The 13,342-nt window shown below is 47.7% G+C and overlaps 1 protein-coding gene across 1 annotated transcript; it reads left to right on the top strand.

Annotated features, from left to right (window-relative positions):
* Positions 1-2,502: 2,502 nt before the first annotated feature.
* On the top strand, positions 2,503-4,238 carry GADD45G (growth arrest and DNA damage inducible gamma). Its single transcript, XM_075138426.1, has 4 exons — positions 2,503-2,646; positions 2,762-2,863; positions 2,960-3,173; positions 3,564-4,238. Exons 1-4 carry the CDS (start codon positions 2,594-2,596, stop codon positions 3,672-3,674), a joined length of 480 nt encoding a protein of 159 aa, XP_074994527.1. The 5' UTR covers positions 2,503-2,593; the 3' UTR covers positions 3,675-4,238.
* Positions 4,239-13,342: the final 9,104 nt, after the last annotated feature.

The raw sequence follows: 13,342 nt of genomic DNA, 5'->3' as shown, positions 1-13,342 counted from the left end.
ATGTTTCAAAGCTCTGAGTCAGTCCTAGATTTTCCACCTATTTCATCGTGCACTAAAACTGTAGTACATCAGAAATAGGCCCTTCAGTACTTCTGAGATGTACCATTTAGCATATATAACCCCACTTTATAAGAAAACCTAAAGCTGCCATTTACCACTCAAGCATTTCTCCCTATTTATGTATTTAGAGAAAAAAAAAAGAGGCAGACGTATGAAGGATTTTTACCTTTTGAGAATGAACGGTACACGCTACATACACTATGCTCATTCCAACAAGTGGAGGCAATTGCCATTTCATTAATACAGACTGCGAGATAACTTCCTGAAAACTTCTCACATATTTTTAAAGAAAACAAACTAAGAATTTGTGCCCTGCTCAAGAAAATTCAGTGTGCCGGGTCACTGGCGTGGGTTCACAAGTCAAGAATGCCTTTGCACGCTAGTAGGGTGAAAAAGATCATTAGGCTTGAGAATTGGTGCTTACAACAAAGAGTTGTCTCCCCAGTCCTGAGAGCTCTGTAGATGTCATCCGAGAAATGTTCTCAGAGAGATCAGATGTATCTGGCAGACCCTGCTGTTGTCATCAGTTTAAAATGGAAGCTCACTAAGAGATTACTGCAGGGTCCAATGCTGTCGCCTGCAGTAATGCCCGGGACACTGGCTAGAAACAACCAGAAGCAGAAACACAGCAAGCCATTGAAGCGGCTCAGTTTGAGGCACACTTCTGAAATTATGGTGCTCAAAGAGGCTGAAACCACTACCATACGCAGAGTCACAGACGAGCCGTGGTTGATCTAGGACTCCCAGCAAGTACTGGAGAGGACATCCCTGGGGTCTGGGTTGAAACACATTTGAAAGGGGACGATGTGACCGGCGGCGAGGGAGCAGCCAGGGTGACAGGTCACAGAGCTCTCTCTCTGCAACCTGCTGGACTCGGTCCAGCGCAGGTTTGCCATAGACACAGGTCTACCTCAAGGTGGCTCTCCACAACCTCTGTGAAATGACTTGCTGCTTGGTCTGGAGCGGTTACTCGGTGGGCAAGTACTAACTGGCAGCCTAAACTGAGATGTCAGAGATTGAAAGGACTTGGAAAGCGATTTGTCCTTTAATATTTAGACCGTGCTCATTCACAGTGGAAAAATTTGTTTTACTATTGCTTGGTTTGCTGACAAACAGGTTCAGATCTGAGTTCAGCAATCATACACATTTCACACTGAATTAAAGGATACACTTGAGCTTGCATTACTATCCAAATTAGATCTACTTTTAATAAAGCTCAACTGAAAAAAGTCCCTATTTGCTGGAAAAAAAAATTAAAATTATAGGATCATAGACAATACAGCCCAGAAGGGACCTCAGGAGGTCTCCTGCTTGCAGCAGGGTTGCCAGGGAGCTCAGACCAGGTCTCTCAGGGCTTTGTCCCATTGGGGCTTATAGCCCTGCAAGGATGGAGCCTGCACAGCCTGGGCAGCCTGCTCCACTACTCGACTGTCCTCAGGGGGGAAAGGGTTTTCCATACATCCCGTCTGAACCTCTCGATTCAACTTATGCCCATTGCCTCTTGTCTCCCCACTGGGCATTGCTGTGAAGACCCTGGCCCTGTCTTCTCGATGACAGCCCCACAGGTTTTGGAGGGCTGCTGTTTGGTGGCCCCCGAACGGCGCCTTCTCCAGGCTGAACCAGCCCTGGTCCCTCAGCCTGCAGGGCAGGACAGTGCTGCAGCCCTGGACACCTCGGTGCCCTCAGCTGAACTTGCTCCAGTTTATTGATGTGTTTCCTCTGCTGGGGGTGCCAAAACCAGACAAACTACATTGTTGTCTCATAAGCGCTGAGCAGAGGGGGATTATCACTTCCCTCGGCTGACGGGCCATGCTCCTGTCCATACAGCCCCGGACATGGTGGGCCTTCTTTGCAGCCAGGGCCACTGCTGGCCATGCCCAGTCGCTGCCCACCATACCCCAGGGCCTTCTCCACAGAGCTGCTCCCCAGCCTGGGTTGCTGCAAGGGCCGTTCCTTCCCGGGACGGGTGGCTGAAATCATATCGATAAAACCTCTTCTCTGTTTTTTTTCCCCTGCACTATTTGGATTTTCTGTCCCAAGCCTCGGACAGAAATCGCCCCGGTGCTTTCCAGTGGCTAAACCCGCCGGGACGGGGGCACCGGGGGCTGACCGCAGCTCTGCTGGCGCTTGGCGAGCCGCAGCGCACCGGCAGCGCAGCCCCGCCACCGGCACCGCTGCCTCCGGCGGGGCGGGGCGGGGCGGGCGGGGCGGCGTGTGCCTGCGCCCCGCCCCCACCCCGCTCCCTCCCCACGTGGCCCCCGGGCACGAGCCGCCCGCTCTTCCTCCCCCCTCCCTTCCTCGCCGGCGCGCGCCGATTAGCATAATAATGCCACCCCTTTCTTCCCTGCCGGCCAATGGGAACCCAGGAGGCGCCGCCGGCTGCCGGCGCCGCAGCCGCGTGGGCTATAAATAGGGCGACCGGCAGGCTGCCGCCTCAGAGTGCTCGGGGAGTGCCTGGCAGCGAGGCGCTGGGACCTATCGCTGGCCGCCGTCGCTGGGAGCCGCCGCCGCCGCGCTGTGGGGATCCGCTGCTATGACTCTGGAGGAGATCCACGGACAGGAGCCGGTGCCTGCGGGCCACGACTGGTACGTCTGGGCGGCGGGCGGTGCGGGTGGGCTGTGGTGGGGGGCGAGGGAAGCGGGGCGGCCGTTGGGGACGGTTGCGGGGCCGCGCTGACTCTCTGCCTCTCCCGGCGCGCAGGATGCAGGGCGCCGGCAAGGCCCTCCACGAGCTGCTGGTGTCGGCGCAGCGCCGCGGCTGCCTCACCGCCGGCGTCTACGAGTCGGCCAAGCTGATGAATGTGTAAGTACGGCGGGCGGGGGCCGGGGGGGCCGCCCGGCGGGGCGCGGGGGCTTCGGGGCCGGCCGCGGGGCTGAACGCGCCGCTCCCTTCTTGCAGCGATCCCGACAACGTCGCTTTCTGCGTGCTGGCCACGGACGAGGAGGACGAGGGGGACATTGCCCTGCAGATCCACTTCACCCTGATCCAGGCCTTCTGCTGCGAGAACGACATTGACATTGTGCGGGTGAACGACGTGGCCAAGCTGGCTGCCATCGTGGGGCCCAGCGAGGAGTCCGGGGAGCCGCGGGACCTCCACTGCATCCTCATCACGGTAGGTGTCCCGCGGGAGGCGAGTGGTGCTCGGTGCGCTGTCCTCCGGGGCTGTGCCTGCGCTGCCGGCCTCTGCAGGGGACGATTAGAGCCTTTCAGGGGCGGCCCCGTCTCCCGCTGGTGGTCAGACCCTCTTTGGGCAAAGAAAGGGGGCTCGGCACACACCGTACAGCCGGTCAGCTGAGCAGTAGTAGTAGGAGGCTACACTTCTTGTAACTGTGGATTTCCTCTGTTGTCCACAAGGGTAACATCTCTGCTTCCTGCTTTGTCTGTGTCAGGACAGAAAGCATCTGAAAATGCCTTGCTTCCTAAGCTAATGCTTCTGTAAATACTGTGATGATCTCAGCTGGCGGGCAGCACTCATGGTGTGCAACTTTTTTCTTTCTGGCAGAACCGGAATGAAGATGGCTGGAAGGACCCAGCTCTAGAAAAGCTGAACTTGTTTTGTGAAGAGAGCCGAAATGTCAATGACTGGGTGCCAACTATCACCCTGCCTGAGTGATGGTGACCCAGTGCATCGGGGAGGCTGAAACCTTTGTTGCATTCTCAACGTGGTGTGGGTTCACCGAAGCGTGCAACAAGCTGCTGATTCCATGGATTAGCCTGGTCAAGAGACTGGATTAAAGTCACTCAGACTGGCATGCAGTGGGCTCTTAACGGAGGAGAAAGAAGAGAACAGCTCGCCTCACCAGTGAGCCTCAGTAGGCTGCAGCCAGGGAGAGGCTGACGTACCATGGAACTGAAAGAAGTATTGCAAGTTTCCTGGTCAAGTGGAGCTGTTTCAGAAGGCAGAGAGAAAGTTGGGGGAAGTGGGCCAAAACTTTCCAGAAGGACTGGACAGAGTACTGTAACTAGGAACTGTTGGTGCTGTCTACAAAACACAGAAGAAGGTTTCAATATTTGATGGACTACTAGGGACTGGTTACTAAGACAAATATAGACACTCCAAAGCGGACAGACTTTAACAGGCCTCTTGGGTCACTCTGCAGAACTGGTTTAATAATGCAATAATTTTTATTGAAGTATTTGCTGCTATTGAAGCTTTCATAATAAATTTTTGACAATTATTTTCTGGGAGTGTCTTGCTTACTGGGTGGGGAGCATGTCCCTGAAATAGCACTGATGTTTTGCTTGTGTGCTGTAGTCAAAGGTATACTCCACAGTAATGGAGCTATTGCTCAAATACTTTCTCCTGGGCCAGCTGAATGAAGAGCTGTGCTGTCCAAGTTGATAATTCAACCTTTCACCCTCTTGCAACAGCTGCTTATACAACAGCTTGCAAGACTAAGGAGCTGCATGCTTAATGAGCTCACTTATTGTAATAGGTGGTCTTTGTAGTCTACTGAAGGAACACAATACATGTTAGAAACATAAATTTTTGGAATACAGACTTCCAGTAAATTGCACCATTAGTTCTTAAATATGACTTGGTAAGACTCATTGAGAGCTGCAGTGTTGCCACTTGACAGAAGCAGCTTAAACATGATGGGGGGGCTGCAGAACTCATTAGATGTCAAATACATCTAACATTTGCTTTGATTAGAATGACATCGTTAAATCTAAAACTAGCTAATAGTGAATAAACATCACATCTGCCACAAGCTGCTCTCTGATTGCCATATGCTGTAACAATAGAAGCTGTCACTCCAGAAGCCAATTTTGCAAAACCTAATTGCATGACAACACCAAATTAAGTCCAAAACAATTTAAGGATGGTGTGGCCTTTTCTGTCATGGAAAGTTAATACGGGCGGGCTGATTTGGCCCTATGTTAAAAGGGAAAATATCACCTCATTTCTGTGCACAATCTATATGTCTGCTCCAGGACTTGACGTTAAAATGGCATAGTAGTGATCCCTTCTCCAGAGGGCAAGAAAGCTGAAATACTCACTTCCTCTACAGACACTAAAAATACTCAGTTACCACAATTCCATTTCCTCCAGGCTGGCTTGCAGTGATTGACAGTAGCACTTGCTGAAAAGTGGCCATTTCTGCACGGGGTATCTTGAACAGTTGCGGTTTCTGGGAAGCTGCTTGCTCTCGGATTCATTGTTCCTGATAAGGGAAGTTCAAATTCGGCTCCAGCATTCCTGGAATACGCTGCCTTGTACAGGAGGTATCTAGTAGTGCTTGGCCTTTGTTCCTGTGTCGTGAGAGGCTGTAGGCTGAAGTTTAGGCTGAAGCAAAAACTGTAGGGGCCTTAGACCCCACTGCAAGTGTTCCTTCTTGCACTTAAGATGCAGGAGCTTCTGTGCAGCCCGTTTTTCTACCTAACTTGCGCTCATCAACTGGTGTCTGCTCTAGGACTCTGAGAAAAGTCACATGGAGGAGCTATGAGAATAAACAGCTTCGGCAGCTGTGGTAACAGAAACTGCCTTTAAGGCAATTGCCTTGATACAGAGAAAATACCAAGTCTGGATGCTTTATGATACATTTTTATGTTTTTCCCTTAGCAAATGCAGGTTTCTTTATTTTCAATGGTTTTACAGCTGAGAAACATACTTCTGTTCTTTGCTTGGGGCCTAATCAGTACTCAGAGCCAAGAGCAGATTAAAGCAAACTGTCCTGAAATCAACTTTCATGTAAAGTGTAAGCAGTACTTTACAGCCTTGAGTGGTTTAAACAGAAGATCGACGGAAGTTCTCAAGCGGGTGTACAATTACACATGCAGTTAAAGTATTGCAGAGAAGAAGTGCGACCGATTTGTCGGCTGAGGCAGTAGGCATAGATAGTTGTACCTGGTAGGAAGTTTAACTTTCCAGCTTCTGTGGAAGAAATACATTATGCAGCAAACAATGAAATTAACGAGGCAACACCAGAATACCCTTGTGAGGATGTTGCCTCTAGTCCCTTGGAAGGCAGAGGCTGACCTTCACCTCCCCAGTAGTCTTGTGAAGCTGTAAGCTGTGCCTCATGAGAGGTACACAATTTCTTATTTTAGTGACCCATACAGTTCCCCTGAAATCCCTTCCGGCTCAGTGCAGGTACGCTGTGACGTGAATAGTATTAAACTGAGTTAGCCTGCAAATGGCATTAACATGGCGTTGCAACCAAAGGCAGCTGTAACTTGCAAGTTATGTGCTGCTGCAAATATCTGTAATGATCAACGCTACTTAATGCAGCAAAAATTCAGCAGCTGGTACCTACTGATATGAGTAGACTTCATCTTTACATGCTCAGATATATAACTGTGCAAGGAGCAACTATACAGTTGTTAAAGATTGACAGTAGGCTTGGGTGTTACCGACTGTGGTGGGGACAGCTGGTCAGGAGATGTTGGTTGGCTCAGCAGGTGTCCAGGGTGTTTTGTCAGGTATCTGGGGGATCTGGAGGGCGGGGGCAGTAACCGCCTGTGTCTGGGAGCAGTGTGCCCAGCATACCTCGCCTCCCCAGGAAAGAGGATTGCCCGGGACAGGGGCACTGCGGGTCTGGGAGCTCTGCCACAGTGCCTACATCCAGCCCTGCTGTGTGTCTTCACAGGCTGGCTTGCGTTGTGCCATGGTGGGCCACATCAGGGGGCTCTGGGGAGCAGTTTGAGGTTAATAGTTATTAATAATAAAGGTGGTTCTCCAGGACATGACCCGGCCTAGTGACACTGCAGGAGGTGCTGGAGCCGGAGTGGAGTCACAGAGCGGTGGTGCTTCTGGCTCTGCTTCTGGAGGTCTGCTTTCCATCAAGCCCTTCACTTGTGGGCCGCTAGGTGATCAAAACTGTGTATTTAAGTATTATAATCATAGACATTTGTGTTGTGCTGTCTATACTTTTAACTACATTTTTTTAATGAAGTGATGTATAAAGTTTCGTTTAAAATTTTTTGAGCAATGGGTTTATGTTTCTCTGTCTGGGTATCTTTTTCACCATCTAATAGTGCTGACTGACAGGAATTTCCCCTCATATGCTGTTTCCTTCTCTTAATGCTGTTTTCTTCCTGTTACACTTCTGTGCATCTCTTTACTTTTCTCTCTCTTGTGGTTAGTTGGTGATCTTCTCTTTAGATGCCTCATTCTTTTGGTATATGCTTTGTTAACTGCCTGATATTGTCTTATCAGAATATATATATGCAGACTGGCACACAGGACACGGTTGTTGTAAATAATGCTTTCTCTTTGCTGTTGAGTAGGAAATATAGAAAGGAAGATAATAAAAAGTATATTAGAAAGAGGCAAGCAAACTGCTGCACAGAACAGAATAATGTTTGCATAAAATCTGTGCCTATGCTAGACGATCTGCTCAAGCAGCGTTTATAGCACTGGATGCTCAGGGAAGGAGCGCTGATGTGCCCTCTTTGCAGCCTTAAAGTTCTGCAAACTGGTGGAGTTTTAGTCGCAGGTGGAGGCTGTTTGAATTAACGTATGTTCTGCAAGGCAACAATCTTTGCAAAAATGCTAGTGGCAGAAACATACCACAACACTGTCTGACACGTAAGGGAGACATGGCTCATGTCAACAAATCTGTTAACTCCAGCTCTCAGATCCCCTGTCATCAGGAGGAAAGAGCAGTGTGTGCCCAGGTTAAAACATGGCAAGTATACAGGCAGTACATTACCAGTGGAAGCAAATATCATCACATGTGTGAACAAGAGAGATGTGTGGAGAAGGACGTGTGACTCTTGTATTCCTTGTAGGGACACACATTGTGGGCAGCTTTGCTCATGACGATGCATCCACAGGACCTCATTCATTGCAAAGCAGCAACGGCAGAAACCGAGTTTGGCAGAGGGATGGAACTGTACATCCGCCTCACCAGAGCCATTCTTTCTACAGGTGTCTATGAAAATAGCTTCTCATTCCTGCTCATTCCTTATCCATTTCATCATGGTAGGTATGATTTGCTCACTTTGTAAAGTCTGAACATGCAATGATACGATATTGGAAAAGCTGAGTTAATACTTCATATGTAATTATTTCATACCGAATGAGTGAATACTCCTATTATTCTTCATTGTCCTGCAGTAAGATATCTTTATACATAGGATAAGAATGTTCAGAATATTGGAGTGTATGTGAAGTATTAATCTGAATGTATTGGTATCTTTAACAGTATAATCAGATCCCAGACATAGCAGTTGTAGTGGCTATAAAATCTCCTCCAATCTCCCACAGCACTGGCATATGATCATTTTGCGATGCTGATTTTCTGATTTTTATGCGTGGAAAGAACACAAACTTATTTTCTTCTGTGTGTCTAATCCTCTCTGTAGAGCCGACTTTACTTTGAAATCATGACTTTGAAAAGTTAGCGTGAGTGCACACTGCTGATTCAAAACTAGTTCGTGCAACTGTTTTGTTTTTTTTTTTTCTGCATTGGAGAGATAGCTATAGAGATATAACAAGAGGTTTACTGGCTGATTTAATATTTCCTGCATGCTACAACTGATGAGAAAAAAGCCACCCACCCTTTTTTCCAGAAGCGCTCTTATAACTCCCTGTAGAAAGTCCCACTGCTATAATCCATTGCAGAATTTAACAAAGAACACCCAAGATGAATTTCAATATCAGAAGTGATTTTTACTGTCCCACCACACCATGAAGTTAAGAGTTTTCAGACTGGTAAATCTAAGGTTTGCTTCCTACTCCCTATTTTGGGGCACCTAGCTTCCACATCCTACTGAAGCCAGTAGGAAGCAATGGTGCTTAATTTCTATTTAAATGCCTAAACAAGTAACTAAGGCCCGAAGTTTCAAATCTGGTTTCCAGAAACAAGGCTCCTCAATTAGATACCTACTAGGTACCTTCAGGTACCTATATGCTCAGCTGGGAGCCCAGAGTCAAATCTTTCCAACCAATCAGCTTATTTAGCTGTATAGCCATAAACTTACATATCGGACTTCAGGGTTTACTCTTCTGCCTAAAAATGTGTACCGTAGGGCACAGCTGCATAAGTGTTCTAGCTTGGATCGGTTGAGTGGCTGAAATGAATCTGTGGATCTTTGCCTGCTAACCTGCTTCGGTTCACATGGCAGAACAGAGCTGGAGCATGCAAACAGGATTTCTTTTGGAAGAAACCAAGCCAGAAGACGTACTCTAAGGGACCGCTTAATGCTTTCCAGCTGCTATTGGGCATTCAGTTCATGGGACCACACTTGAGGTACGTACAGCACAATTATTTGCTGATTAAGAATAAATAGGCAAGTCTTGGCAATAAAAGAAGAGAAATACGTTGGCCTACTTTTCACAAAAGAAGAGATTTTAGTGTAATATACATACCAATTTGTTTTAAACAATTGCATGCTCTTGAATTAACAGGGTTAAAAATCTGCTTTGGCGGCAGCTTGCTGAACTTAATTGTTTCTGAGGCAAGAACGATGAATGGGACTATTTCTGGAAGTGGTTGCCAAAGATTTTTTTTTTTTGTAGTAGACCAGCACGGCCCAACTGGCAGTGTTGGGACAGCTTTGCCTGGCCCATTGCCCTTTGTGCCTGAGGAGCAGGTGGCCCCCTGGGCCACGCATGGTGATCCTGCCCCACTGCCACGCCACCCCAGAGGACAGCTGGGACACCGTGTGGGTCATGTGTCGGCCAAAGCAGGGGCTGTCCCCAACGTGGAACACGTCCTCTACAGTTGCCACTCATTATGCGGCCAGACCTTCCTCGTAGGTACAGTGGTACGCAATTCTTGCAGATGATTTCCAGATGACATAAGGATGAGTAGGACTGTACCTCAAGAGAAAATATTACATCGAGATCTGAATCACTGGATTAAATTGTTACAATGTCACAAAACTTTTTTTTAATATAGATAACTGCAAGGTGATGCATCTTCTTGCATGGTAGGAGTTGATAGCTACTGAATGGGAGACTATGAAATCTTACACCAGTGCCAATACCTGTTGCTGTTGTACAATTTTTCTGTGCTTTAAGTTTGCCTATGTTAAAAACAAACTCCTTACTCTAGGCTGTTTTTCTGCATGTAAGAGTTAATGCATCAAAAAAATGCATACTGTCATTATAGGTGGTTTCATGCTGTTGAAGGCACGTTTATGGAAAGTGAGCAATGAAGTGCAAGCTAGTTGGATGCAGTTAAAAATAGAAGGATGGTAAAGCACTTCAGTTTTTCCAAAGGATCAGTTGTATCCTTCACTGATACAGATGTTCTCTATCTTCCATACTGCCCTGTTCCTGTAGCGCTATGAAGTCCTTCAAATACACCGCTGAGGAAGAAAGCAATAACAAGCACTGCATGTTTTGTACTAAATGACTGTGTTGTTGGGACGCTAGCGCTCCTGGAGCGCTGCAGAGGAACGATGGATGGACTGCGCACAGCCTGCGCTGACTGGGATGGGAGCTGCTCGCCCCCACTGGCGCCGGGCTCAGCCTGGCACACGTCACCGCCTCACCGAGCCGGATTGAATCGCACAAGTTTAAAACCGGGTGCTTGGTTGTGCTTTGGGGCCACAGGTAATAGAAGCACGCTCTCTGCCTATTAAAAGTGATGACAGAAATTGTTTCAGGTCTCTCTAACCACCTGGCCAGCAAGTGTAATTTAAAGCAAAGGTAGACCGCGTGGCTTTCTGGAGAGAAGCATTTTCCAATCCAGAATCTGGTTTCTTGATTTAAAAAAAATTTTAAAAGTGCTGTTCGTTTGCTTTTGTATCTAAAACAGCTTTCAAGTGCATAGCCATTCTGCGTGGCCTGTAACACATGTGAAATTATTGCTTAATTGGGAAGGATGTCATGTTTTTATCCCTATGCTAAGGTACATTTTGAAATTTATAAGGTTTTCTTCCCTTCAAGACGTGCAATATGTAAAAAATTCCTAATTTAGAGCCAAGTCCTGAGAAGCACTAGAGGAGATGGGTGGCTAAATTAAATAGATGGATAATGCTAGCAACAAATCATGCTAGTTGTACTCGTAAAATAATTCAGACATATTTCCAGAAGAGACACAATGCATTTACCTAAACAGAGTACACGTATCCTCATGGTGTGTATACAAAAGAGCGTCTCACCCTTAAGCATCACTGCATATATACACAGGAAGGAGATGCAGAATGATTCAAATCTGACACTATATAAATAGGGTTGTATTTTGTCTCTGTGTGCTCTGCTCCATCATTTGTCAGAAGATAAATTACCACTGGAACACTGCTGCAGAATGAAATTCCCTGGCTTGCCACTTTCTGCAAGCTTGCCTTTTTTAATGGAAAAAACAAACCAACAAACAACCTTGATATTGTGCTACGAAGGTCTGGCTGTGTTACACACTTCCCATGGGGCAGGTCACTTAGTGGAAAAACAACACACTCGGAAAACTATGCAAAGGGTTTCTGAACTCTTGTACCCCCTCTACCCCTACTTCTCCCATGGGGTCTGGGCTGCGTTTTCAAAGAAATATTTGTCTCGTGCTATGCTTCTCAATAATTGTCAATTCACTGGTATCAAGGGCTCATGACTTGGCATCTGAGGTGCAGGAGCTGATGAGGTAGCACCGAATTTATTCAAGCAAGAAAAGACTGAGTTGTGCAAGAGCTTGTCTTGCAAAGCAGCTAAAGGCAACGCAGCATGGTGCTTTTCAAAGCAATGGTATAATATAGTTTTGACATCCTTATTATTCCGTATCTAACCGATAAGAAATACATGCTGCTCTGTACCTGGTTTGCCAGAATAGCTAAGTGGTGCTTTTCCTAGCCTCAGTGTGGAAGCATCAGAAACTGCCTTCGGAGGAAGCACAACCGGAGAGGTACAGCTGAGTGGAAGGCATCAGGTGTGGAAACGGTCACTGGAGTTTGGCAGCAGGAGGAGGTGGCCTATATCTACGATTGCAGCACTGAACCCCTTATACAGAGCTCCAGACTGAATTTTTGAACCAGCCGCCCACAGAACCAGAGCTCTTCAAAATAACTAAGCCCTACAAGATCTGTAAAAATTGGTGACTCAGTGCCCTGACTGATGCCAAGCCTGCTGTGTGTGCTCACAACTTATTAAGGACTCCAGAAAATCCTCTTTGGAGAAAGGATTTCTAAATGTTTCAGCTGTAGAAACAGCGTCAGGCAACATGCACGATCAGCCGCTAAGATACACATCCAGAGGAAACCAGGCTCCAGAGCGCGTGGACGTTGTAACAGCCCTGCTGCGTCACGTAAGTTACAGGTGATCATCCGCACGGAACTGAAGGCTAATACAATGCTTTGATTACGAGGTAAACATTTGACTGGCCTCGCCGTACCTTCACCTGAATTACTAATAACTTACTGTGGTGTGTCGTTTAAAGCAAATTGCAGTGTTAATTATGATAATAAGCCCATGCAGGCCAGATCCAGGAGGACCCTGTGGAGAAGATGCTGGAACACGCTCTGCTCCAAGAAGTGCTGACGTTACCGCTCAAGCCTTGGCTGGTTAAGGACATTTTGCAAGAACTGGTTCCCCACCTCCCAAACCTGCATTTCTCCCCCCTTAGGCCCACATCCTGTACGGCTGCCTCTGCAGAGCCCTCAGCTGCAGACTCAGTATCTGTGCAGCTTCCCTGCGCAGGAGCGGGCTGCTCCAGGCTTTCTGGGGGCCTGTCTATAAGGTTTGGTTGCCCTCTTTAGGTTTCTGCAGTTCCTCTTTGATAGGGTCTGAAGTAAAAGCAGGACAAGGTAGCAAATATGTCGCCAGCTGTCGCCGTCCGAGATGCCCGAGGTGCCGTGGCTGCAGGGGTGTTTCAGCCCCGGGGATCCCAAGGTGGCCAAGCCACCCAGCCCACCCGCTCTCCTGCCCCCGGGGAAGGGGCTTCCTCCCTGCCCCAGCCTCACAGAGCTCCCCATCACGCAGTGGATTTGTCTACGCTGAGCCAACCACTTACCTGCTGAAAGCACAACGTGGAGAGGTTCCCCACCACTGTCTGAAGCTACAGGGAAAATCAGAAGACTAGGGGAAAACTTAGGAAGCTGCAGTTCTTTCCACAAGCTGGAGATAAAATTTCTGTTTCTGGTAAGGGCGGAAGAAAGCAGCCACCTGATTCAGCTTTCGCAGTAATATTCTAATCTGCCACAGGCATATTGTTTACTGAAATGAAAACTGAATATAGCCCACAATTGAGGTTACCAAACACACTTACATAAAGCTTTTCAGAGCAACAGCACATCAGCTGGTAGGGGCTGCTACTAGAAACTAAGGTTTCTTTGTTTCTTAGCAGCAGATGATTTCCTCTCCTAGGGCAATTATGTAGCCTAATTGCCTGTAATAATCAT

This window comes from Calonectris borealis, chromosome Z (genome assembly GCF_964195595.1).
Source record: "Calonectris borealis chromosome Z, bCalBor7.hap1.2, whole genome shotgun sequence".
NCBI classification, from domain to species: domain Eukaryota; kingdom Metazoa; phylum Chordata; class Aves; order Procellariiformes; family Procellariidae; genus Calonectris; species Calonectris borealis.
This window is presented reverse-complemented; position numbering and strand designations above follow the sequence as displayed.

Bases quoted from the DNA above. Each gene is read 5' to 3' on its own strand.
- GADD45G (XM_075138426.1), top strand. From the start codon at position 2,594: ATGACTCTGGAGGAGATCCACGGACAGGAGCCGGTGCCTGCGGGCCAC. The intron at 2,647-2,761 runs GTACGTCTGGGC...CCCGGCGCGCAG, and splicing joins GTGCCTGCGGGCCACGACTG to GATGCAGGGCGCCGGCAAGG. The intron at 2,864-2,959 runs GTAAGTACGGCG...CCCTTCTTGCAG, and splicing joins TCGGCCAAGCTGATGAATGT to CGATCCCGACAACGTCGCTT.